This window comes from Ursus maritimus, unplaced genomic scaffold (assembly GCF_017311325.1).
Source record: "Ursus maritimus isolate PB19 unplaced genomic scaffold, ASM1731132v1 scaffold_13, whole genome shotgun sequence".
NCBI lineage: Eukaryota > Metazoa > Chordata > Mammalia > Carnivora > Ursidae > Ursus > Ursus maritimus.
Genome location: NW_024423675.1, coordinates 19,293,681 through 19,318,005, shown reverse-complemented (window position 1 = coordinate 19,318,005; position 24,325 = coordinate 19,293,681). Strand labels below are relative to the sequence as shown.

The 24,325-nt window shown below is 47.4% G+C and overlaps 1 protein-coding gene across 1 annotated transcript; it reads right to left on the bottom strand.

The window, feature by feature from the left end:
- Positions 1–5,384: 5,384 nt before the first annotated feature.
- NR2E1 (nuclear receptor subfamily 2 group E member 1) lies at positions 5,385–24,325 on the bottom strand. The gene is made up of 10 exons (XM_040628101.1): positions 23,989–24,325; positions 22,737–22,913; positions 21,218–21,363; positions 17,422–17,509; positions 15,607–15,842; positions 14,166–14,312; positions 11,887–11,983; positions 11,350–11,499; positions 10,990–11,095; positions 5,385–6,875 (listed from the first exon to the last, which is right to left on the bottom strand). The coding sequence occupies exons 1-10, from the start codon at positions 24,323–24,325 to the stop codon at positions 6,713–6,715; spliced, it is 1,647 nt and encodes a 548-aa protein (XP_040484035.1). The 3' UTR covers positions 5,385–6,712.

The following is a 24,325-nucleotide window of genomic DNA, read 5'->3' as shown; positions in this document are numbered from 1 at the left end:
AACCATCAAGCAGCACACCTCATGGCTTCGCTGTCCTAAGCCAAAGCAGAATTTTCTCTACACTACAGGACTCGGTGAACTTGGTTCTCTAGGTTCTGCCTTTGGTAAAGGAGAGAATGGAGCGTCCAGGTGGCTCAGTCAGCTAAGCGTCCGACTCTTGATTTCGGCTCAGGTCATGGTCTCAGGGTCGTGAGATCGAGCGCCTCATCTGGCTCTGCTGCGCGTGGAGCCTGCTTAGAATTCTCTCTCCCTCTGTCCCTCACCCCCCACCCACCCCCGCTCACGTGTGCTCTCTCTCAAAAAAAAAAAGAAAAAAGAAAAGAAGGAAAAAAAAAAAGAAAAAGTAAAGAACGAAAGATTTAGAAAACTCGAAATAACAAGCCTGGTTTGTAATGTTATTGTGTTGTTTAGACCTATTTTCCAGATCAGAAGCAGAACCCTCCTCCTCCCCTCCTCCTCTCCTTTCATTCTTTTTATAGAAAATCCCAGTATTTCTCTCAGCCAAATGGACATCTCAGCCAGACAAAGGCAAGGGTGAAATGCTCAGAAAGGTATGCAAACAACATATTAAATCGTTTTCAAAATAATTCAGATGTACTACATGGGTAGGAACCAGAAAAAAATAGGCAAACATGGAAATACTTGTGTGAGGGAGGTGGAATTATAGGTGATTTTTCCCCTCCAGATTTTCCTATATTATTATCTAATAAAAGAAAGTCACTTTAAATGTTGTTGTAATGTTTTATTTAAAATAAAAATAACTACCCTGTCCCCTCTGGTCCACAATCCACCTGTCATGTATGTGTGAGATAATCCAGCAGGCACTGTGTCCACTTGAAACCGAATCAGCCAAGCCAACCCTCCCAGGAGGTGGAACGCAGCTACTGTCCCCGGGCCACTCTGGTCACAAGCCCCTGCATGCAGGAGGAAGCCTGGAGGTACTCCAGGCTGTGGAAGGGGGCACAGGGCGTCCACTGCTCCAGGCTTAGCTGCTCTTTATGGGGTTCCAAAGGATCTCTGAACAAAGGGGTTGGGGAGGAGTGCTACTCCTTAGGCCCGACAGCCTCAACCCCCACTTCTGAACTAGAGGTAATCTGGACCCACTGCCCTTGCTCGACATGACTCTGAGTTGCCCAGTGTCTAAAGAATCCATTGCTCTTTCTTATTCCTGAGTCCTGAAGAGACCTTCCCTCCCCTGGCAAGAACGGGCTTCCTCCTTTTGACACGTAGGGCTGAGGAAGCTGGGAGCTCGCTGGCCCCTGGGGGAGCAGGCCGCAAAGAGCTCGGGGAGTCCGGTCAAGGGGGCACAGCCCCTCCCTGCACACCAGGAGCTCCCCTGCTTCAGCCTCCCCACAGCCCCTGGATGCTCAGCTCTGAATCACAGGCTGCTGCCAATTACAAAAGGACTCTTAACTCTGTTCCGCAGCCCCTTGATTGATAGCACTGGTGAGGGAAATTATAAGCCTTAATGATCACGTTAATTTCTGGGGAAAGGGAAGCGGTCAGAAGAGGTTCTCAATCACAAGCGCCACAATCAGCTGGGGGAGTTCAATGACAGGCCAGAGCAGGGAAAGAGGAGGGAGAATTAACTTTCTTAAAGGTCATCAGCGAGTGCTGGGAGAGTAACCAGGCATCAGAGATTCGAGGCACAGAAGATCCTGGAGCCTGGATGCGAACCCCTGTCCCCGGGCTCCTGACTGAGGGCGGGTATCAGTGCTTCCCATCCTCAGCCTTGCACCCTGGCGCAAGCCCGGGCTCTGCCCAGAGATTCTGCTCTCATCGTCCTGGGGATACGGCTCTGACGCTGAGAGCTCTGAGAGCTCCGCAAGGGGTTCTCTGAGCAGCCCTGATGGAGAACGACTTGTCTCAGCGAAAGGATCTGGGGGCAAGTAGTTAGGATTGAGCGTGTTTGGAAATCCACTTGATCTGATTGGTTCTTGCCACCGAGGGCAATTTCTTCTGCTGGTCTCCTGGCCCCACCTGAAGACCGGAGTGAGCAGAAGGCCACCTTTCTCTCCTAAAAATCAAACCTAGGACTTGGGCCTCCTCAAAGCATTGACCCTACTCGCAGTTTCCCAGCAGAGCATTGCAACACCGGGGTAGGTCAGGAAGCTGCCCAGGGTATGTGGCAACATCCAGGTCACCGTATTAGGGAGCCGGCCCTCTGCGCGTGGCTGGGGAGCCCAGCTCAGGACGGTCTCTGTACTGGTCAGCAGTATGCAGAGCCAAAAGCCACTTCATGTTCCAAAATAGGCTTCACAAATCTACAAAGAGGATTTGAAAATACAGACTAAATAAAATAAACCGTGTGTCATTTGTGGTAAAGGCACTGGAGTTCATCAAAGAGAGTTATTGTTCTTCAATTTTTCCTGAGTGATTGTAACAAATGTTATTGTAAAATGAGCGGCTTGAGATCCTTGGAGCAGCATCTTAGCAGCAGAAAGTGTCTGCCAAGCTACTTCGGCACTATCTTTTATTTAAAAAAAAATACATCATCATGTATCTACTTCCTCTCAACCTTCCTGGTGACATGGGTACACTCAGACGTGCACAGGAGAGGCCCGGACTGAAACCTCTGGGGAAGCAAGCTCTACGGCGGGCAGGCTGAGACCACTCGGCCAGCCCGGGAAACAGCGCAGCAGACGCGCGTTCATAACAGAAACACAGGCGTTCTCTGTATTTTTCTAACAGCTTCTGAAGTGTTCATCAAGCCTGTGTCTGATTAAGCACTTTTAAATTCCGAGCAGTGAAATGGGCCCTCTCATACCCTCTTGGCAGGAGTGCAAATTGATACAACCCTTTTGGAGAGCCATTCGGTTGTATGGATCAAAATTAAAAATGCATATAATCTTTGACCCAGAAATGCCACTTCTAAGAATTCTTCCTACAGAGACACCCCAAGTCCATGGAAGGGTACATGGAAAGATGGTTCTTTGCAGCTTATACAGTGAAAACCAGCAAGTAACTTAGAGTCCGTCAGTAAGGAATTAGTTGGGTAAACTACAGTTAATCGGTAAAATGGAATACGAGGCAGATGTTAAGAAGAGTGAGGTAGAGCCATAGGTTCCCCCAGAAGAGAGAGCCATACACACAAAAATAACTTGCAGAAACGTCGGTTTCCATTTTTATAAGGATTAAGGACAGCAACCACAGTGCACATCTCTGGTCAAGGGGTTCAGTTCCTGGGCTCCTAAATTGGACTAAAAACCCTAAACTATAAGTGAAATAATTTGGGAGCCTTAATTCAGCTCCTGAACTCACCTCCTGTTCCTTCTCTCCTCTAAGATCAAAGGACAAGTAGAAGTGCTTCAGATGCAAATGTAAGATTCCTCACCTAATTGTCACAGTATGTATATAATACTTTTGAAAAGCAACCCTCCCAGATTTAGAAAAACCATTTGTTGAAAGAGCAGAAGTCGCTTGGCTAGGTCCGCCTTCTCTTGTGTATTCAAATCCCATATATCGGAATGGCATAACTTGAATTTGCATATTCAAGGACTCTGTGGCACAGCCCCCAGCCCCCAGGGTCCATACAGGATATCTGCCTTAAAATCCACGCAAGCACTGAGATTCTTAAAGATCCAGCAGAGATCCCCAAATCCCAGGAGAGAGTGCTACAGAGTTTCTAATCCCGGGCTTTTTCAAATGCTGAAAGCCAGCTTTGATTCATGCTTATGATGGCAGACATGCCCCAAACAGAGGCAGGTCCAGTGGAATCTCTTCTAGGGCAGGTCACAGGAAACTTACACCCTCTTAACTTCACTGAGAATATTTTCAATGGATTAAAATAGATTCTATGAATGTGATAGATTTTATTATAGGTCGGTGATACCCTTCCAACCCCTCCTCCATGAAAGGAATATACTTCCCTGCCTGAGGGAGGTTGGGCTTGGCCACGCGTGTCTGGCTTTGGCCAGTGGAAAGTGACCAAATGTGACATGAGCAGCAGTTTCAAATGTGTTTGCGTGGTTTGGCTCAGCCCCTCTCACTTCTGCACTCTGCCATGCAAAGAAGGGGCTTTCGGGAAGCCGCTAGTCCAGAGTGAGGAAACACTGGAGCACGCTTGAACCCAAAACTCCAGCCTGGAGCCAGGCCCAGCTGAGCCTCCAGGGACCCGCAGTGCCGCAGTGCCGTAAGCAGGAAATTCAAGTTCAAGTTCGCTGGTGTAAGCTTTGGAGGTTATTCAGCATTCTTGAAGCGGAACTTGACTAAGACAGGGAGGAATAGCCTTAGACTCCTTGCTCAGCTTTACCAAATCTTGTCATTGATCTCATATTTGTTTCCGATTCTTTTTTGTCTTATGAAATAAGCCATTTTAACATCTTCTTGGTACCTTTCACTAATCCCATACATTCCCAAAGGTAACCACTATTACGCAGTTAGTGTTTATCCTACTCATGCTTGTTTTAAATATTTGTGATATATTCATTTATCTATAAACATAATCTGGTCTTGTTCTGTAGGCTGAAACATTACATTAACACCGAGCTCTATGTATCCTTTGTGATTCACTTCCCACCCACTCCCACGCTGTATTTCACAACATGGACCCTTGTTGAATACTTTGGCTCCAGTCTTCTCGCTTTAACTCCTCCCTTTATATGTAATACTGTATATAGCACAATGTACCTGTTCTCCGCTGGTGGATATTTTCATTGTCAAACATGAACGGTGTTTTGAGGAACGTTCTTGCACACATCTTTGAGTACCTCACTTTTCTGTAAGACTCACTTCTCCTCTCTGTGGACTCAGTGGAGGTGTGCCTGGCTGGTTGAACTCCCACACAGGCAATCTCTAAGGTCAATTTAGCCAGGAGTTGCTACTAGCTCTGCTCCAGACTCTGGCTGGAGCTGCCGCCCAGGGGGGAGCCCACAGCACCCCTGGCCTCGGGCACCTCTGATTTCCGCCCCTGGCCACTGGCAGTGGGGCTGGTGCCCTGAGATTTGCTGGGAACATAACACACTTTCTACTGCTCCTTCCCCATCTTACCGATGCAGACCTTCACACTTTATCTTTTTGATCACTAAATGATTTCAAGTTCCTGGTCAGGACTGAAATGCTAGCAAGAGAGTTGGAGGAGTGAGTGAGTGAATGAAGACTGTTAATCGGCGTCTTTCTTCTTCACACAGCAATTTTTCTAACAGATGCAATTACATTTGAGAGCTGCAGAGAACGGAATCTTATGTTTTATTTCTTTATTCATCATTTTACAAATGGGATTCACTGTAAAAAGGAAATTGCCTTTGTGGTTCAGTTCTTCAGGCTGGAGTGATCTGAGTTTCAGTTTCTAGACCAGCTGCCACCGCCACCCCGTAGCTGGTGGGTGAGAACCAGCCAGGGAGGGAGGCTAATAAATCAGGTAGAGTTCCTTTAAATCCAATATATTTTTATTCTTTGTAAATACAATGAGTACAACCTTTTAACTTCACAAATCAGTTAATTCACTTTGTACAAGAAAAGTTTTACTCATCCTATGATAGTCCAAGTGCTGAATATTTTTCCTCAGTGCTAGTACCTAATAAATCAAAATGTGAAAAGTACAGCAGCTATTTTAAAATGGTTGTTTCTACATTTCCATAAGTATAGATTCATACCAAAGGAGCAGCTTATAGTATAGGACGGTGTGTGTGTCTGTGTGTGTGCATGCGTGCATTCAAGGCTTTACTAGAAACCGGTTTTCTGAAAGGCATTGAAGAGTCTCAGGCTGTTAGCAATGGATCGATCAAGAAACCTTTTAGCCTTCATCTCCTTGTGGTTCCTTCTGGCATCATGTCTCTGTTCATTTACTCTGGTGTGACTCGCTGAAACACGAGTTTGGACCCCCATCGCCTTTGGTTTCAGCACTTTGTTAACGGGACAGCGCTCTGCCTCATCCTTCACCTCCGCTTTATTTGGTTTTGCTGTTTATTCATCCTCCCTCGACTTGCGTTCTTTTAGTAAAGCTCTTCTATTTTTGAGATGTTATCCAACCTGAAGTCCTGGTGAGAATCTCTTTTTCGTCCACCAGTTACTTTGACAAGGTTGCCTGGCCTAGGTATTGAAGAGAAGGAGGAGGAGGAGGAGGAGGAGGAGGGGAAGAAGAAGGAGAAGAACAAAAGAAAGAGAAAGGAGAGAAAAAAGATAGAGAAGAAGCAAGTCTCACGGCATAAGCTACCTTTCATTTACTAACTCAGTCCTGAAGGCCACTTCATGATGTATTACGATAGAAGAAAAACTTTTGATAAAACTTTTGATTTAAAACCTAACCATTATTTTTAAAATAAATTCTCCAACGTAAAATAGTTCTGAAGGCTGCCATATGATGTTATACACAGAGCTCTATTTGGTTACCCAAGTTCATATGCTAAAAAGGAAAAGAAAGTTCTACTGATGGTTCAGCTTTTGAGAGTTCAGCCCGATCTTCCAGGTAAGAGGCAGAATGGCACAGCCTGCGGCAACCCCCCTGATTCAGCCTCCCTCCCAGGGCATGGCAGCAGGGAGTTCTCTCTGCTCCGGTGGTCCTGTGACGCCCCCTCTCCTTCCCCGCTGCCCTACCCTGGGGGAGGCAGCAGGTCAAAGCCACTGGAACTGTTTTGTGTCCATTGGCATGTTTTACTGAAGGCTACACGTTCCCAGGTTTATGCTTCCTGAAGGGTTTGTTAGTTGAGGCTTGTTCTCCGTGGGTAGAAGTTCATCAGATACGGTCCCACCCTGAAAAGCGGGGACTCGGAGCTTAGATATCACTGGATTTGTACATATCTGAAAGCAGTCTTGTAATCGGCACGTTGCCGATGGTTTTTTTGAAAAACACTTCTTCTATGGTTGATGGACTAATAGAACGTAAAGCTGGCAAAAGCAACAGGAGTTTTCCAAAGCGACAGGGTTGTGTGGGATATCTGGAAGAGGAGAAGCCATGAAAGCAGGGTAAGATCCATTACTCATGGAAATTCATATCCCATCCTTGAAGGCACACCCTCTTCCTGGCCGGGCCTCTTTACTCCCCCACTCTCCCTGCAACAGGCCCTGCTCTTTGAGGGCTGAACAGTCGAGGCGTGAAGAGCCTAAAGGATGCTGCCAAGATCGTGTGCTGTCTCTACATTAGCATAAGGGCTTGCATTTTGTTTGGAGGAAAAGTAATTTTAATTTTTTTAAAGATTTTATTTATTTATTTGAGACAGAGCGATCACGAGTGGGGTGAGGGGCAGAGGGAGAAGCAGGCTCCCCGCTGAGCAGGGGGCCCCATGCGATGTGGGGCTCGATCCCGGGACTCTGGGATCATGACCCGAGCCAAAGGCAGATGCTTAACCGACTGAGCCACCCAGGCACCCCAGAAGAATAATTTTAAAAAACATGGTACTAAGTTCAGGTCAGATAATACACTGAAGGCTGCCAGGGGAGGAATTCACCACTCTGCTGGGGATAAAGGTAATGCTAACATCCATGTTTTCTGATTCCCAAGGCTCCTTCCTCAGTCTCGTTCCCTCGGATAAAATGGATTCCTTTTCTAAGCAATTCTGCAAATTATTATTCAGGCATTATACTTAGTCACTCTCAGGAATAATTCCGTCCTTATTACACTGCAAATTAAAGACTAAGTTCTGTTGGGTGGTAGTGCCATCCAACTTTCATGTCAATGAAATTGGCATATAATTAAAGATGTGAGAAATTGCTTAACAATTTCCTCTCTTGATGTCCAACATACATCTGTGCTCAGATGTGCAAGTTCAATTTTCTGCTGCCCTTAGATGCCTGTACCTCACTGCGGCCCTGATGCTTCCTCCATCAATTGTTTGGAATTAGCTGTCTATATATTTTACAAGGAGGGCTCCCTCCTCTACAGCAAACCACCCAGAAGACTGAGCTCCAGGGACACCTATCTGTAAGTAAGTCAGGTTTAACCCCTCCCTGGCCACAGCGTGCTGGAAACTGACAGATACCAAAATTCCTTCACAGGAGTTAGGTAGCTGAACACCGAGTTTAACTGACCAATAACTTCACCCTGCAAATAGAATCCTGGGGAGCAACTGTCATGGTTGTCTCTTAGCTTTGGGCACCTGGGAGTCCCTCTCTTCAACCTGATACTAGGCCGATAGTTCTTTCTGGACCTCTGAGGACCTCTTTGGCTCTTTTGCTGCCCAGCTTTATTATCACCCATGGACAAGGACCACCAGACCATATTTAATGTGGTCTGGAAAGGGTGGAACTTATCTACATTTAAAAAAAAAATACCTGTATCCCATCACTTGCTGTCCTGGCTGATAGTATCTTCTATGTTTTCTGGAATGTCATCCCAAGACCCACGTCTCCCTTCTACCTTACTCTCTTCAACAGCTCTGTCTCCCTTCCCAGGGTCAGGCTGAGGAGCAAGAATTCTGCAGCGGGTGGGAGGCAGTGGCCATGTAAACAAGCCTCCACTGTGTCTTCAGTGTTCACCCAACATGCTGGAAGTTTCCTATGGTGAGGAACCACTGTGGGAAATAGTAACTTCCAGAAAGGATGGATTTTGGAGACTCCAGAGACCATTAACTCTGGATTTTCTGCATGTAGATTATCCACTCACCTACTCACCCACTTCTTTTATTTCCTAGTTAAGAAGGGGCTGGTTAGTCAACAAGAATGAATTATCTGTTATATGTGGAGTACTGTACTACCTAGAAACAGTAACAGCGTGTGTGTGCGTGTGAGACAGAGAGAGATATACTATATCTCTATAAATAATACTAACTATTCAGTATTATTTTTTAGAACGTCTATGTCCCTAATTTCATCCATCAGCATAAATAACCAGAAGTTTTCTTTTCAGGCGTAAGTGTTCTGTGTCTGTCACAGATTCGTGTAATTGATTTCAGTTATAACATCCAGTTTGTGTGAAATGTCAATTCCTAGCCTTTTCCTTATGTCCTAGATAATTAGAGAAGTAGCCTACAGAGCTGAGTTTGCAATTTTAACAATTAATGTATATATAATTAGCTCAGTTTGCAATACTGACTTTTCATTTCAATTTCGGATCTTATTTTTCCAGACAGGGAAGTGCTAGAGGAGAATGTTCTCTGATTGAACGAGCTAAGAGGTAAGGCATATGCAGTTTTGTCCTATGTATGACCCAAGGTATTAATATTAACTATAGGGGCGCCTGGGGGCTCAGTCAGTTGAGCATCCTACTCTTGATTTCAGCTCAGGTCATGATCTCGGGGTCCTGGGATGGAGTGTGGAGTCTGCTTGGGGTTCTCTCTCTCTGCCCCTCCCCTTTCTCTAAAAAAATTAAATCATAGCTATAGCTCATATCATGAAATAAAAATTCCTTGTCAAAGTAAATGTGTTCTTTCAATGAGGAATGTCCTTGTTTTGAGGCTGGGGAGAAGTTATTATACTTGCCATTTTCCTAAAATAGACTTTTGTTAATTTGTGGTTGAACTCTCTCAGGTCACCCTAGAAGAAGCTTCTGGCATGCCCTGCCCTCTCAGACTCCCCTTCCTGGACTCTGGCATCTCCCACAGCGCCTCTACCAGTCCCTGTTCTAGCTCTCCTCAAAGCCCTTCTCCCCTGCTGAAGGCCTGCCATTCAAGGATCAGCTCGCATGTTGTCTCCTCCATCACCCAGCCTTTCTAGACTTTCCCTCACCAACTAGAATCTGTCTCTCCCATTCCCCACTTTGCTTTTTCTCTCTTCTCTGGTCTAAATTGAATGAACACTTCTGTCTACCTCATGCAGTGATAAGGGGGAAGCGTCTTGTGCTTTCTGGTGTCCCACAATGCCCACCAGGAGCCTTGCATGGAGCGAGTACTCAGCAAAGACTTGACTGAATCAGTAAGTGGATAACATATTCTTCTCAGTGTGATGTTCTTTATACCTTAATGACTCTAAATGTCAGAGTCAGTCATGATATACAAGTTAGTTTTTAGTGGGCAAAAAGTGCCCAAATTATGTACTGCTCCATTTTATAATTTTGAACAAATATTAAGTACTTACTATACATTCTGAAATTTAACATGGATTTAAAATTTTAAAACCATAGCGCTTTAATTTGAAAGACATGTACACAGGCACTATCACTCAACAGAGTCTCAGTGATATTCCATGGACAGGGAACAGTTTTATTCATTAGTTTTCAAAAGAGGATTTATAACAGAAATAAGCAGATTCGTAGCAGAAGTGGCATCACCCCCAATGAACGCAACTGACTTGGCGTTTCTCCCACCCCTTAGGTGAGGAAGGCATGAACCTCCTCTACCCACGCAATTCAGTTACTCCCAGCACAGTGCCTGTGGGAGATGTTCAGATGATGGAGACGGGTTTCCATGGGCTTCCTTTCAAGGTCAGTCTAAGAATAAACAATAATAAGCAACTCTATGCTAACCTCAGATCTACTGCCATTCTACCTTAGGAAGCTAGCAGGGTTCCACTACACCACACCTGAAAATGAAATCAGAAAGTCTATACCTCTTGGTGGACTTGTCCATTGGAGGGCCATGAGGAGCACTGCTGGAGCCCCAGCAGCTGAGAGTTCCTACAACTAGCCAAGAACAGCCTCTGCTGATGGGCTCTATTGGCCAGAAGTTGCCTGATGGACACTATGACTCAAAATAACTCAACGAATACCAGTCACCAAAGCCAAACAGCAGTCATGATGGGGTTAAAGATGGCCTCTCAAGGGTGATGCAACCACTCTCTAAGAGATCAACTAATAGATCGTAACACTTTGGCCTTCATTGTTGACCTTTCCCATATCAGGGTCCATTCACACAAACATGTCCAAATGTTTTGATGGATCAACTTGTTCAGCCAGGCCAGCCATAAGGGGTCTGGTAATGCTGTCGCTTTAGTAATCTAATGTGATCTGCTCCTCTCACGCACCCTGCGAGATAGGTGAGGACACAGATGCTAACTACATTAACTGGCGGGCAACAGGATAATTAGTCACAGGGTTTGAACTGGCTTATTACTGCCTGCTCACACATTCACAATGGAAGCAATTTTCTGAAGTACACGGTCAAGGCAAACAAGAGTCACCTGGTATGGATGTAGCTGTTGAGGGTTAGCTGGGCCTCATCTTGAAGGGCCGCGATGGCAGCAGCATTCCGGAAACTTCTCAGCTCAGAACCACTGTGTGTAGGAACTAGACACGAAGATGGGGGAAACTATGATAAGCAGCACAGGAAGTGCAGATGGGTAAGCACCTCTCTGGAAATAGATGGCCAGCAGGAGAACGGGTAGCTCCCCCACCAAGGAAAACGGGGCCAACCCCAGAGTGTCAGCTCCCTCAAAACCATCCCCTCTTTCTGCAATGATCAGAGTGGACTCTGAGGTGGCTGAATGAGCGAGGTGGCAAACCTGGGGAAGGAGAAGAGGCCGGGCTTTGCATCAGCTTACCAGCTTTGAAAGTGACGATGCATTTCAGACAGGCAAATTCGGTAGCATCTAACCGGAGTTGCCTAAACCGAGCCACCACCTCTTGTAAAGCCTGTATTTCAGAGATGATCTTGTTCAGCTTCTGGGAATCTGTGTTGTCACCGTTCATGCCTAGAATAGAAATATGGAATAAATGCTCTAATATGAAGGCATTTTCATGATTTAATATTGATTTTTGACAGAATTCTGCATATCAATATCTATTCAATTGTCACTCTAAGATATCTGATTCCATGTAAACTGGCTATATTGTATGAAAGTTAATATAAAATCTTCTCTTGGATGATAACAAACACAGTAATTTGCATTTAAATAACAATGCAAGCAGTCATGAATACAACAAAACAACATTATTTGCATTTAAATATAGATTTATAAATGACAGGTATACTCTATTGTTCAGCAGGAATTTGTTATTCTTTACATGTTGTTCTTTTTTCAGTAATGTATTTTTATGGTAATTTCTACAACAAAGTCATTAAATTGTGCAATTCTTACCAGATACAGCCAGTAGAGTGTTAGCATCAACCGGAATGGCCCATTGTGCTATTCCTAGAACAAACAGTTCTCTCCAAGCATCTTCCAAAAGCATCAGCTGTCATACAATAGATGTATAATATAATATAGTGTGTAATTTATAAATTTATAAACAATTTCAATATGTAAATTTCCATTATTTTAAAAAGTGTTTTAAATGCCTGTCGTGGTAATTTTTCCTCTGAATATTCCAGCTTTTCCTTTATTTTCCATATTTTCCTTTTTGACAAGGTGCCTATAGATAAGCACATGCATCTGAGAGTCAGCCATGCCAATTCCCCAAACTTTGCTTCCTTTGGAAAAGGGTTTACCCTTCTTGGCCTCGCATCTATTCATTCCCGACCACCTAGAAACTTCTCCAGAGACCCAGGCTCTATGAAATACCACCAGGAGCTCAGCAGGCAGATCCCCTTCATATAAAATGCTGATATTATCGGGGTTGAGGATTACAGACTAAGCGTGCAGATCTGGGCCCCCATCTTCCTAGAGGGTGGGGGGCTGGGCTGGGAAAGAGAGAGAGAGAGAAAGAGAGATCACTAATTCCCAAGAGGCATGCAGGGAAATCAGGGTGTAATTATGTTAATCGGGTTTTGCTGAGTTTACCTCATCTCACTGCCTGATTTTTCTGAGACTCATAAGTGGACAGCATCAAGGTGCTTGTCATTTTCATTCTAATAAAATGTGCTACTGAATATTTAAAATGAAAATCTGGCTCCTTTTCCAAATTAATATACTGGATTCCACTTCATTGCAGTTTGCTTGTTGTTGAAGGGTTTCCACGGAAGGGCTAAGTGGCAGACAGTAAGTAAATTTTGTTTGTATTAAAGAGTATACAAATACCTGTTTTCAGAGAAAGTAGCCAGTACACACACGTGCGCACGCACACGCATACACACACACATGCACACACACACAGCAAATGGTTAGTCAACCAGCAAACCTGGTCAAAGATAGAAACTGACTATTTTGAAAAAAATCTGTTTTTGAAAAAACTCTCAAAAACCAGTCAAATATGGATGATTTATGTGAAGGTATTTCCTTTTGGGAGCTAAGAGCTGAATTGTGAAGGCTTGTAACCAAAATCACAATCAGACCAAAAGGTTTAATTTTGAAAATGCTTTATTTTTAGTTTTATTGCATTAGGTACAGAAAATAATACTTTAAAGTGCAAGGTAAACAATATCTAATTCTGACCATGTCTGAAAGTCCAGGCTATGGAAAAAAGAACATCCCATGCTAGAAGATTAAATGTTTTGAGCACATTGCTAGGTCTCTCTGTAGGAAACATACTTCATATTAAAAGGCACCATTCTGCTTTAATTAGGTATAAAATGAATTAAAGAAATAAACCACTTGCTTTCAAACTACCTATTAGCCTTTTGAGCAATTTGTCATTAATTTCCATGAATGTACTGGTAACGGCCAATGGTTATGAGCACTTCATTTTCTTTCTTTCCCTTAAGATTAGAAAAATTCCGGCAGAGGCTATTCCTGAGATTTCTAACAACAAAATTTCTGGCTTTTGGTCCGAAGTAATTTTTAGCAGCATACACTTCTTCTCCCTCTGAATGTCATTTACAACCACGGAATTATGCACAATGCCCATTTGATTTGTTTACAAAATCTCTAAAAGTACTTCGAGAATCAAGGGAGATCCTAGCCTGTGGGAGGTGTGCAATGCACCCATAACCGTACGTGCTGGTCAATTGGTGGTCAAGGCCGTGAGTATCACAATGGAAAATAGAAAGCTGTGAATAATATAAAATAATAATGAGACTAGCTCTGAAATAAAATAATATAAAATAATGAGACTAGCTCTGAAAATCTTACAGGCGAAGACTCTCATCACCTGTTTCTCTCAGGTCCAATATTCTTAAGAAACATTGTTTTATTAGGAATTTTAAAGGTCATTAAGATTTTTTAAATTTGTGATTAAATTTGATGTTTCAATTAAACTTTAAAAAAAAGAGAGATAATGTTCTTGTATATTTGTTTTTCATAGACCAGATCCAACTTCCCTGAAATAACATAATTAACGTGTCTTAGTAAGGATTCCATAACTAGATATTTTGAACCTATTGTAGAAAACTAATAAAAATCATTTCCTCATTGCCCTTAAGAACAGATGCCTGGCCTTCATGATTTACCAGGTAACATCCAGTTTCATAAGGTTGATCCCTGTTGGGGGATTTTTCCCCCCAGTCCCCTTCCCCAAGAGCTCAGTGCCCTCTTGGTCATACCTGGTCCTGCAAAGATAGCGTGGAGAAAGCTGGCACACTCTTAGCCCACTTGATGCTCATGAACAGAAGCCTGGCGGCTGATTCACACACAGACTCTGTGGCCACTTCATACAGATACATTGGGGTCCCGTTCACTTCATGGGGATACTGAGCAGGGAAGAAAGAGAAACACCAGGGAGTGAGGAAACCACAGCTCTGCAAGAAGAGCCAACCTTTTAATTTCCTAATTAGAGTAGGGAAGGAGATAGGCATTTGAATGTTCTGCTTAAACATGCAGTTGCCATTGGTAGACAAAAAACAAACATCTATATCTATAGAATTTGAGAAATAATAACCATTGGGGAAGGCCCATTTCCAGTCTTTGGGGGCCTGTTCCTTCCAGAGGGGCATCTGGCTTTTCTATCCCCTGCAGCAAATTTTCCTCCAACTGAGCCAAGTGCCAGGCCTGTCTCCCAATTTAGACAAGAGCTGCTTGCATTTGTGTAAATAAAAATAGATGTGAAAAAAGTATAAATTAATAGGCATCCCAAACACAAATATGCATATGAGTATTTTTAGAAAGGATTAGTATATTATGGAAATATTTCAATTAGACATCTTAATCATTCACAGAGCATTCCCATTCATAACTGACAACATATTCATAACACTACTTTCCCAAGCTTATTATACACATCAAGGGTAAGAAAGCAATATTAAATATTGTGCTTGTGCGTGTGCCCAGGTGTTTGGCTTCCCTGCAGTTTGGGGCTGCAGCTGGCCCTCCCCTTCACGGCCTGGAGTGGGTGCTTTGGGTAGGTACCAGCTGGAAGCCTGGAAGGTAGTCCCTAGGTGGCAGCCTTTTGAAGTGGTTCAGGCTGTGGCCCTGCTAAATAGAGACTCAATCCTGGTATAAATACATGCATCTCAGAAAGGAGTGAAGGGAGACCAGAAGACAAAGCCAAGTTCCTCAAACTGTCCTAACAGGGTGAGCTCCACCTGTTGTTGCTGCCCCAGACAACAGATCCCCTCAATCTGGCACACAGGGACTCTTCTCTGCCAGCTGTAGCGGACCCCTTTTTCCTAAAAACGGAAGTGCTCTTCTGGTCTCCGGAAATACCTAGGTTGCCCCTCCGTTCAGCCAGGACTCCACACCAGGGCATTTTTTAAAGGTGCAGGTTCCTGGGCCCCACCTCAAACTCGCTGAAAGGGACTCTCTGGGGAATGAGCCCGGGAGTCCACATTTGTAGCCAGCTCAGACAGTGACTCTACTATCCGCTAAAATCGAACACTCCTGACTTAACCGGGAGAGAGTGGGGGGCCGAAGCCTCCCTGCAGAGCCCGACCGAGCACCACTGGAGGTCTCTTTGGCCTGACCCCATCCTAGCTCCGAAGAGATGGGTGCCCCCTGTCCGCCCTCAGCTAGCCACCAGACTCCTTTGGGTCCAGCAAGGACACGGACCTTGGGCGTGGGCTGAGCCAGGCTCACGAGAGTCTGCCGCTCCGGGGTGGCGGACACGGCGGCCAGCTCCAAGCCATGGGGCTCCAGCTGCGTGACTGCGGTGAAGAAAGCCGGCGCGGGCAGCGCTGCCGACGGGAAGTGCGCAGCCGCCCCGTTCTCTTCCTTATGTCCACGGAAGTAGAGGGCCACCTGCTTGCGAATGGTGGACGTCCGAGGCCCCCGCTCGTGCTGCACGGCTGCAGAGACAGACAGATGGACGAATGCCCAGGATCAGAGACTCAACAACACTTAACCGCTGCCGAGCTCCCGGGCCAAACGCCACGTCTGGGCCGGCAAGGTCACTCGAGAGGTGAAGAGAGGGAGGGACAGGGAATGTGCGGGCGGAAGACGCTCTGAGATCGTCTATCTCTTACATTGTAAGCACGAGAGAGCTGAAGCTGCGAAAAGGAGCCCGACCCCAAGCTTCACGATAATGACCAAGCCTCCAGCAAGACCGGGTGTGTTCTCTTGGCGGTTCAGGGTTCTTCCCCACCCAGGGGAGGTCGCAAGGAAACCAGAGACCCTCGGGGGGAGTAGTTAGGTATCTCTGTCCGCGACAAAGGGGAGAGGGAGCACTGTGCCCAGCCAGGCACTGCGTCCCCGCACAGACTTATTCCCCCGCTCAGCCCGACGACGGCTACCCCCACTCCACCCCCGCAGGAAAGGCGTTTGGCCTCTGACGGCCTCAGGAGAAAAGGACCTGAGGGGGGAGGGACACACTGGGGGCTGGAACGAGGGAGAGCCTGTCTTGGAGTGTGCTGGAGGAAGGCAGGGGAGATGTGACAATTACCGCCAACAGTTTAAACAAACAAATTAATTCAGGGCAATCTTCCGCTCGCAGAGCTTGACAACTTGTCAATACACAAGTTCAACAGGTTGGACGTTCCCTCCTGCTTCCTGCGCCGCTGAGGAAGGAGCTCTCCCCAATGGGCGCTGTGCCTCCTGGAGCTGCCACCCGGCCCGGCCCGTCGCCAAGGCAAACCCTCTCAGCAACCTGTGCTGAGTCCCCAGTCCTCCCTCCCGACCATGACCCCCGCCCCGGGCCAGGCCTGGGGCGCCCTCGCCAGGCCACCACCGGGCAAGCCCTCGGCCTACGCTCTCCGCCCGAGAAGCATTGGATGCCCTAGCTCCTGTTGCGCGCCTTTAAGAGCCTTCTGAGAGTCGGGTGTCCGAGGCACCCACAGGCGTCACCCTACCTCTCCAGCCCCTTTTTGTAGAACCGAGAGAAAAAGCCCACATCACCACAATGGCCGTCCTGGTTTTGGAATCCTGATGAATTAACAAACATGGGCTCGAAATTCCGCGTGCTTCTGTCTCTTCCCTCCCTCCTCCAAAACAGTCTCCTAGTCCCCACAGTCTCCAACCTCGGAGACTATCCAGACTGCGAGATCCCACGGAAGGCTACCTGGCTTAGAGCTGGCCACAAAAGAGCTGCAAGGAGAGGTGAGAAGAGGTATTAGGACGTGAAGCAGGAAATACCGCGCGTGTGTGCCCAGCAGAGTGGGGTCCCCGGGAGCGCTGTCTTCATGGGGGTGGTTGTGGGGCACAAGTTTCCTGTGTGGGCATGGGCCATACCTGGGGAGTTCAATGGGGTGGGGTGGGGGCTTATGCAGAGAGACGGTAGGATAAGACTGAAAGTCCGAGGCCAATTCCCTGCATCTGGAAAGAAGTGCTCCGGAGATGATTTACATTCATTGGAGTGCCATGTATTTTCTGTACATATAATTTACTTACTAGTCAACCAACATTAGAGAAATAAAAAGCTGTACTGATTACCATCTTTGTTCATGTTGACTTCCAAACACTTCTTCAGCCGGCACGCCCTGCACTGGTTTCTGTGCGTCTTGTCCACCGGGCAGCCTCCCTGGAACAGAGCGCAGGCGGTCAGAGGCCCCCAGGACCTTTAGACTGGAGACGCGAAGCCGGCGCCGGGTCGGGGCAAACGTGGAGGCGGGAATGGACCCCGCCACCGATCTCGGAGCTGCAAGCCTGGGTCCGCGAAACTCGAAGGCCTTGGGCACAAGCAGGGCTAGGTAGGAAGAGGGCTGGGATTCCCGGGGCTATTTCAAAAGGAACAGCCCCTGACCCTGTGAAAGTGGACAAGGAGGAAAAGTCCTTCGCCAAGCAGGTGAAGGGTCAAAGCGCCCGGTTTGCCTGACTCTGCAGCTTTGGGAGGAGGAGCTCCAGGGGGGAACCTCCGCCAGGCTCAGATGTGGTGGAACAGAGGCGAGACTTTTCAGGACCGAAGACAGCGACCTGGCCCCAGAGGAAGAGGCTTCAGAGCTCGGTTGGAAGCAGGTTTTCGCAGCCAGGATCCCCACCATGCCCCCCTCCCGCCAACTATTCTTTATGCCGTCAGGTCTCGAGTCTACTTCTTTCTGTCACTTTGGGGGGGGGGATTTATTTGCCAGATACATAGTTCCCATTTATTCTTCACTCTCCTGTTTCCTGACTCTTGGCTTTGTACTTGACAACCGTATAACCAGCATATTAAAGTTGTCTTAAAGACTGGCCTCAGCCCAGATTCATGGAAACACAGCCATTCCTGGAAGGTGAGGCAGAAGCCAGAGTGGTTAGCAGGGCAAGGCCCACAGAGGTGAGCATGGGAAGGGAAGAGCCCAAGGCTTGGGCAAAATCTAGAAATGCCCACTATGTAAATATGACCAGGAAGATAATGTGATGGACTGTCTAACAAAAGGATAATATGGACTGAGAATATTGGCATGATAACTGGAAAAAAAGAGCTAATTACTGCCTTAGAAATATTTATTTGAGATGCATGAGAAAAAATGTTTTAACTAATGCAATTTTCTGGAAAAATATTGACTATTAGAAGAGGAAATTTACAGAGAGTTTCTTATGGAATTCATTCAGTGTTAGGTATTATTACTGAAGGAACATACACATAGATACATAAAGAGTCATATCTACATATGCATTTTATACACCAAAAATATATAAGAAGTTTGGTGCTCTCCTGCATTTATATGACTTGCAACTGTTACAAGTACTGTGGGAATAAACAGAAAAAAATAAATGTATTTTTATTTTCCTTCATAATCTAAAAAATTCATATAGCATGAATTTGGGGTAGGGACATTTTCTGAAATAGCCCTTAGGAAAAAATTACACATTTGAATACACTTTTTTTTAATGAGATCCCACCCTTCTGATTTAAAATACATTGAGATATTTAAAATAAGGGCAGGACAGAGGTTTGAAACAATTTCTGTATGTCCTCATTACTGTTAATAATAAATTGGAATATTATTTATCTCTTAGAATACAAGAGATACAGGAAATAATTTTTGCTTTCTTTTTTTATTTTTTAAAAGATTTTATTTATTCATTTGACAGAGATAGAGACAGTCAGCGAGAGAGGGAACACAAGCAGGGGGAGTGGGTTAGGAAGAAGCAGGCTCCCAGCGGAGGAGCCTGATGTGGGGCTCGATCCCAGAACACCAGGATCACGCCCTGAGCCGAAGGCAGACGCTTAACCTCTGTGCCACCCAGGCGCCCCAATTTTTGCTTTCTAAGTGAATTCTTCAGGGCATCTTTGCTGGCCAGCGTAATAGCCCAATGTAAAGATGGTTAAAGGACTTGTTATTAAGTGCAATCGTATGTCTATCCTCAAATGTTATCTTCCTAGTATTCTGATAAACAAGCTAATGCAAAATGGAAGCCTTCATTTGTTCTTAGGAGTGTCTTCAAATCAGATCATATGTATATAAATATCTGAAACTTGAGAGGAAGATGAGTGCTTGAGCTCAGCCCATTTATTCTCTCTGCAAGGAGAGGACACCAAGCCTGATGAGTCTATTATCAGTCCTTTACAAGGACTTGGACTGACATCAATATGTTCGAATTGATAGCCAACCCCTTTGAAAATATCAAGCATAACATCTGAGATTTTGATTCCCTAATTCTGTGCATTGCATAAAATTAAAAGGTAATTTAAGTAGAAGCCTGCTCAAATCTGATGACCCACAGTAATATCTCATTCCTGTGGGGCTATAGGGATACAGGCCTGCATGTGTTTAATGTGATGTGTCCATAGCGTGAGCTAGAAACTGATACAGAGCTGTGTACCCAATTAAACAGGTACCAGGGCTGGAGTTCAAAATAACTTTTCCAAATGTAAGTATCTTCTTATTTTTGTTGATAATCCAAATCTATTGGAAATTGATATGCGCAGACATAGCTTTAGAAAAAGAATAGGGGCACCTGGGTGGCTCAAAATGTTAAGCGTCTGCCTTTGGTTCAGGTCATGGTCCCAGGGTCCTGGGATCGAGCTCACATCGGGCTCCCTGCTCAGTGAGGAGCCTGCTTCTCCTTCTCCCTCTGCCCCCCATACTCGCTCTCTCTCTGTCTCCCTCAAATAAATGAGTAAATAAAATCTTTTTTAAAAACCGGTTTAAAAGAAAAAGAATGATTCGCCAGCTCTAAACAACATGTGTGTGTGTATATATATCTATGGATATACATATATACATATATCATATATAAATATGAATTAGTAAAGATGTTTTACCATTTTAGTTACTAAAGGATGACTTGTGAATAATACACTCTCCGGGGTCTTCTTGGGAGTTAAGGTGGTGGCTCTGTGCTGAAGGTCTGTGTGCCTGGCTGAGGAAAAGGCAGTGTGGAACCAAAAGGCTGATCTCCCTAAAATGAGCCTATTACTGAGCAGGAAACTGAGTCAGAGGGTCCTACTTGTTCTTTCTGGAAGCTTTGGCTCATTCTCAGCCCATGCTCCCTTGTCTTTTCGAGACAGTTCTGCCTGCTTAAGACCAAAACACAACCAACCAGGCACATCTTCTAAGCAGAGAAAAAGAAGATATGGGAGCCTTGAAGAAGATCCGAGTTACCCCTTCCTTGAGAGCCTTGTCTTCTTGACCACTCTGCCCTTTCCTGACAAGGCCTAGCTAAAGTCACATGGGTGCTGAAAGCCCCACTGCTCATTTCCAGAGCAGTCCTGCTCCTCCAAAGTTGAAAGGACAAAGCCCTTTGCAGAGCAAGTCCTGTGTTCCAGATGGCCACACTCACCTCAGACGGCAACCTCGCCTGGGATGTCTTGTGCCTTTTACTTCTGCCGTGGTAGGCAGTGGTCAGGGCACTGAGCTCCGGCTGCTGCTAGGAATGGGGTGGGGGGTGGGGGGTAGGGTGCAGGCAACACAACATAGCCTTTTCTTCAGTTTGCAACGTGTGGTTTAGATTCTAAAGTTCCTTAGGTTCCCTGGGCGGGTTTTAAAGCCACTGGGTGTGGGCCATACCCAGTGTCAAAGTCTGTGAGAGGATTACAAAAAGCGGGGTGGGTGTGTGTGTGCAGGGAGAAGCCGGGATTTCAAATTTCCCCCTGCAAACTCTTGCATCTTCCCTTACCTCTTCCCGCCTTACCCACGCGGCGGAAGGGCCTCTGAGAGCTGAGGCGGGAAGGAGGGGAGAGGAAGGGAGAGGTCAGGGCTTGGTCCCTCCTCAGCAGCTTGGAAACTCGGAGGAGGCCTTGGCACAAACAAAGGAGGGGGAGGCAGCAGAGGGGCGCCAGGCAGTGCAGCCCTGGCCGAGGTACCTGGTTTCCAGATTTGCAGACATACGTCCTATTCCTTCGGATACTCCGTTTGAAAAACCCCGAGCAGCCGTCGCAGGCGTAGACCCCGTAGTGTTTCCCCGAGCTGCGGTCGCCACACACTTTACAGGGGATATCTAAAATACGGCCTGAAATCGCAGGGAAGACAGGGAAGGGGGGGAAGGGACGAGAGGGAAAGGAGGGCGGAGAAGAGGGAGGCAAGGGGAGCGGGAGAGAGAGATGCTAAGCAATCTGACCTCTGAAGGGATTAGCACCGAAGCTGCGGTAAAAGCAAATAATGAAGTGATTTTATAGCCAAACTTTTTTTCCTTGAGCAAGTGTCAGTTTCCTACAATGAGCATTATTCATGCACCGCTACATGTATTTGGGTCTCTTCTAATCGCCGAGACCCATTTTGGAATAAAAGATTACAGCAGGCCGGGGCGGCAGCACGGCCCGCCGCTGCCTTTCTGCTCCGCGGAAAGTTTGGCCGCCTCCCTCCCCCGCTCTCGCATTTAACAGAGAAAGTTGTTAGCGCGCGAGGAGACAAACTTGAAATGTAAAAGGGGAAAGAAGAAAAACAAACACGGCTGGAACCAGGGATGGCAGCTGGAAGGCAATCGAGTTTTCTCTGAGCTGCCGGGCGGTTGTTATTATTAGGATTATTATTGTAATGCTAATACTAGGATTATTAATGATAATAAGGGTAGTGGTAATTGCCCAACTTTCGCTTTACCTATTTTAAAAAATGCTTAGTGGATCGCTTTTGAGAAATTATTTCTTTTAGGAAAAACACATTTTCCCCCCAAAGTAACTAGCACCGGGCTGGGCAAAGGAGAGAGCGACGCGTGCGCGGTTTCTTCGCAGGTTAGCGCGGGACAGCCACCCCCTTCTCCCTCCACTCCCCAAGTTCTTCATCAGAGACCTACCTCCTCACACTAGATGCCGGGTGGATTCCTTCCTGCCTGTTTTTCCTCCGCTGTGGGAGGCTGGTATTTTAAGGGATCTAGCTGGTTTCTCTAGCTTGCCTTCCACCCCTATTGGCCTCGACAGTCTCCTGGCTTAAGGACCTTTTCCTGGAATCCCCTCAAGGCTGGGGTGGCTACCGACCTTGAGGGAACTTTAGGGAGCGGGTGCTATTCCAAAATTCAGGAGGGAGGGAACAATTTTCTCTAAGGTTCAAGAGTCCAACCAGACTGAAGCGCTTCATAGGGACTTAGAACTATCTTTCCTCTCACAAACAAAGTATTAAAGTGGCAACACTTTGTTAATAGTAAGGATGATAGTAATAATTAACTTCTTTACATTAAATTTTCCCGTCGCGACTCCACCCAAGGCCTCCAGTCCGGGCCCGGAAGGACTGGGCCTCGGTGAAACTGGACAGTTGCTGTCCGGAGCACTCCGGCTGGGGAAGGATATCAGGCTGGGGTGCAGGGTGGCGAGTCGGAACCACCCGGCCAGGGGAATAGAGGAGGCGAGGGCGCCACGTGGGGAGGGCCCCCGAGGTCTCAGAAGTGGAAACTTGCTCCTGGATTCCGAGGCGTCCTGGCGGGCGCGAATCCCTGAGCAAGGCCTTTGGAGGAGCTGCTGGGGGCCGGGAAGGAGGGGGGCATGGAGAGCCCAGCGGCCAGGATGGGGGTGGGGGTTCGGTAACGACCAAGCTCGGCCGGGGTAATTACAACCCCGCCATAGCACCTGCCTATAGAGCCACCAGTGACCCGTCAAAAAGAGTAGCATGGGAATTCAGACGGTGACAAAGGCCGGTGGGGGAGGCGCGCGGCGCAGCGACCACCGCCTCGGCGCCCCCTTTTCCGTAGGGTGGGAGGAGAGGTTGTGCTTGGTGGGGGGAGGAAGCGGCTGGAGAGAGGCAGGCGAAGCCACAGCGGGGCTTGTCCCTCACCCCCTTGGGCCTGTCACTGCGCCCATGGGAACTCACAGCCGCCAGCAGCCGGGGACGCGAGCTCTGTTGCATCGCACTCACGCTGTAAACAGTAAACTTGGTTTCCTTATTTTGCAACCATCCTTCCCAGCATGACACGCGCCCTCTGGCTGAGCTGGGGTCCATGTTTGGGATTCAGCAATCCTGTCGCCCCAGCTGTCCTCTTCCCGGTGGCACTTTTGATGATGCCAAGATAAGCCCACGGGAGCAGTAGTGGTGGTGTTTCTTCGCCCCACCCCACCCCGCCCGCCACGCTTCCCATCCAGACAGGGGGACAGGGACACACCACATCTCTGGAGAACCCCATGGGGCGCAGGGAGGACCAGTGCGGGGTGGGTGACCCCTCTCCAGCTGGGGGCGGGTGTCGGGGCTCCTCGACAGTCTCCCCGCGGGGCCGCCACAGCTGCGGGTGGGTCCTGCCTCGGCGCAGACCTCCGGGCCCCGGCTCCCGGGGCAGATTAGAGGCAGGCCGACTCGCCTGGGGCGGGGCACAGGAGGGAGGGACGCGAAAATTCCGGGGCAGAGCGGGTCTGCGCCTCAGACTCCGCCACCCAACCACGTTAAGGTGACTTGGGGTCACGAGACAAGCTGGTTGACCCCGTTGCAAAGCTCCTCTCATTTAGCAAACCGAGCGAGCTCCGACGTGAGGCAGGCGGGAGTTTCCTGAGGCTGGAAAACCGTTCTTAACTTCCCTCGCCAGGGGGTCCCCTCGGGGCTTTTTGTGTGTCATAATTGCCTAAAGATATATGGCAGCTTCGATTACTGTAATTACCATCAGAGGCTGTTGAAAGAAGTTAGTCTGGGCTGCAGGGGTGACTGGCCGGGGTCTTGTTACCACCCAGGCGGGGCTCCCGGGTGACATTGCTCTGCCCTCCAGCTGTGCGAAACCGAGCGAGGCGGGGGCTGCAGACCTCGCGGCCTGGCTCGGTCCTGACCTCGCCCGCTGCGCGCCGACCTCCTCGCCGCCCGCGGCCCGAGGGCCGCAGTTTTCGGGCCGGCTGCCGCCACCTGTCTGGAGAAGGCCGGGATGCAGCGGCGCCGCGGGCGGGGGCTGCCTTCCTGCGGGCCTGAGGAACTTCCACAGCAGCGGCCGAACCTGCGGCGGGTCTCAGGCTTCCGAGGCCGAACTCAGGCTCTTGGGAAGTTGGAGAGCTCCCAAGTTTCCCCAGCAT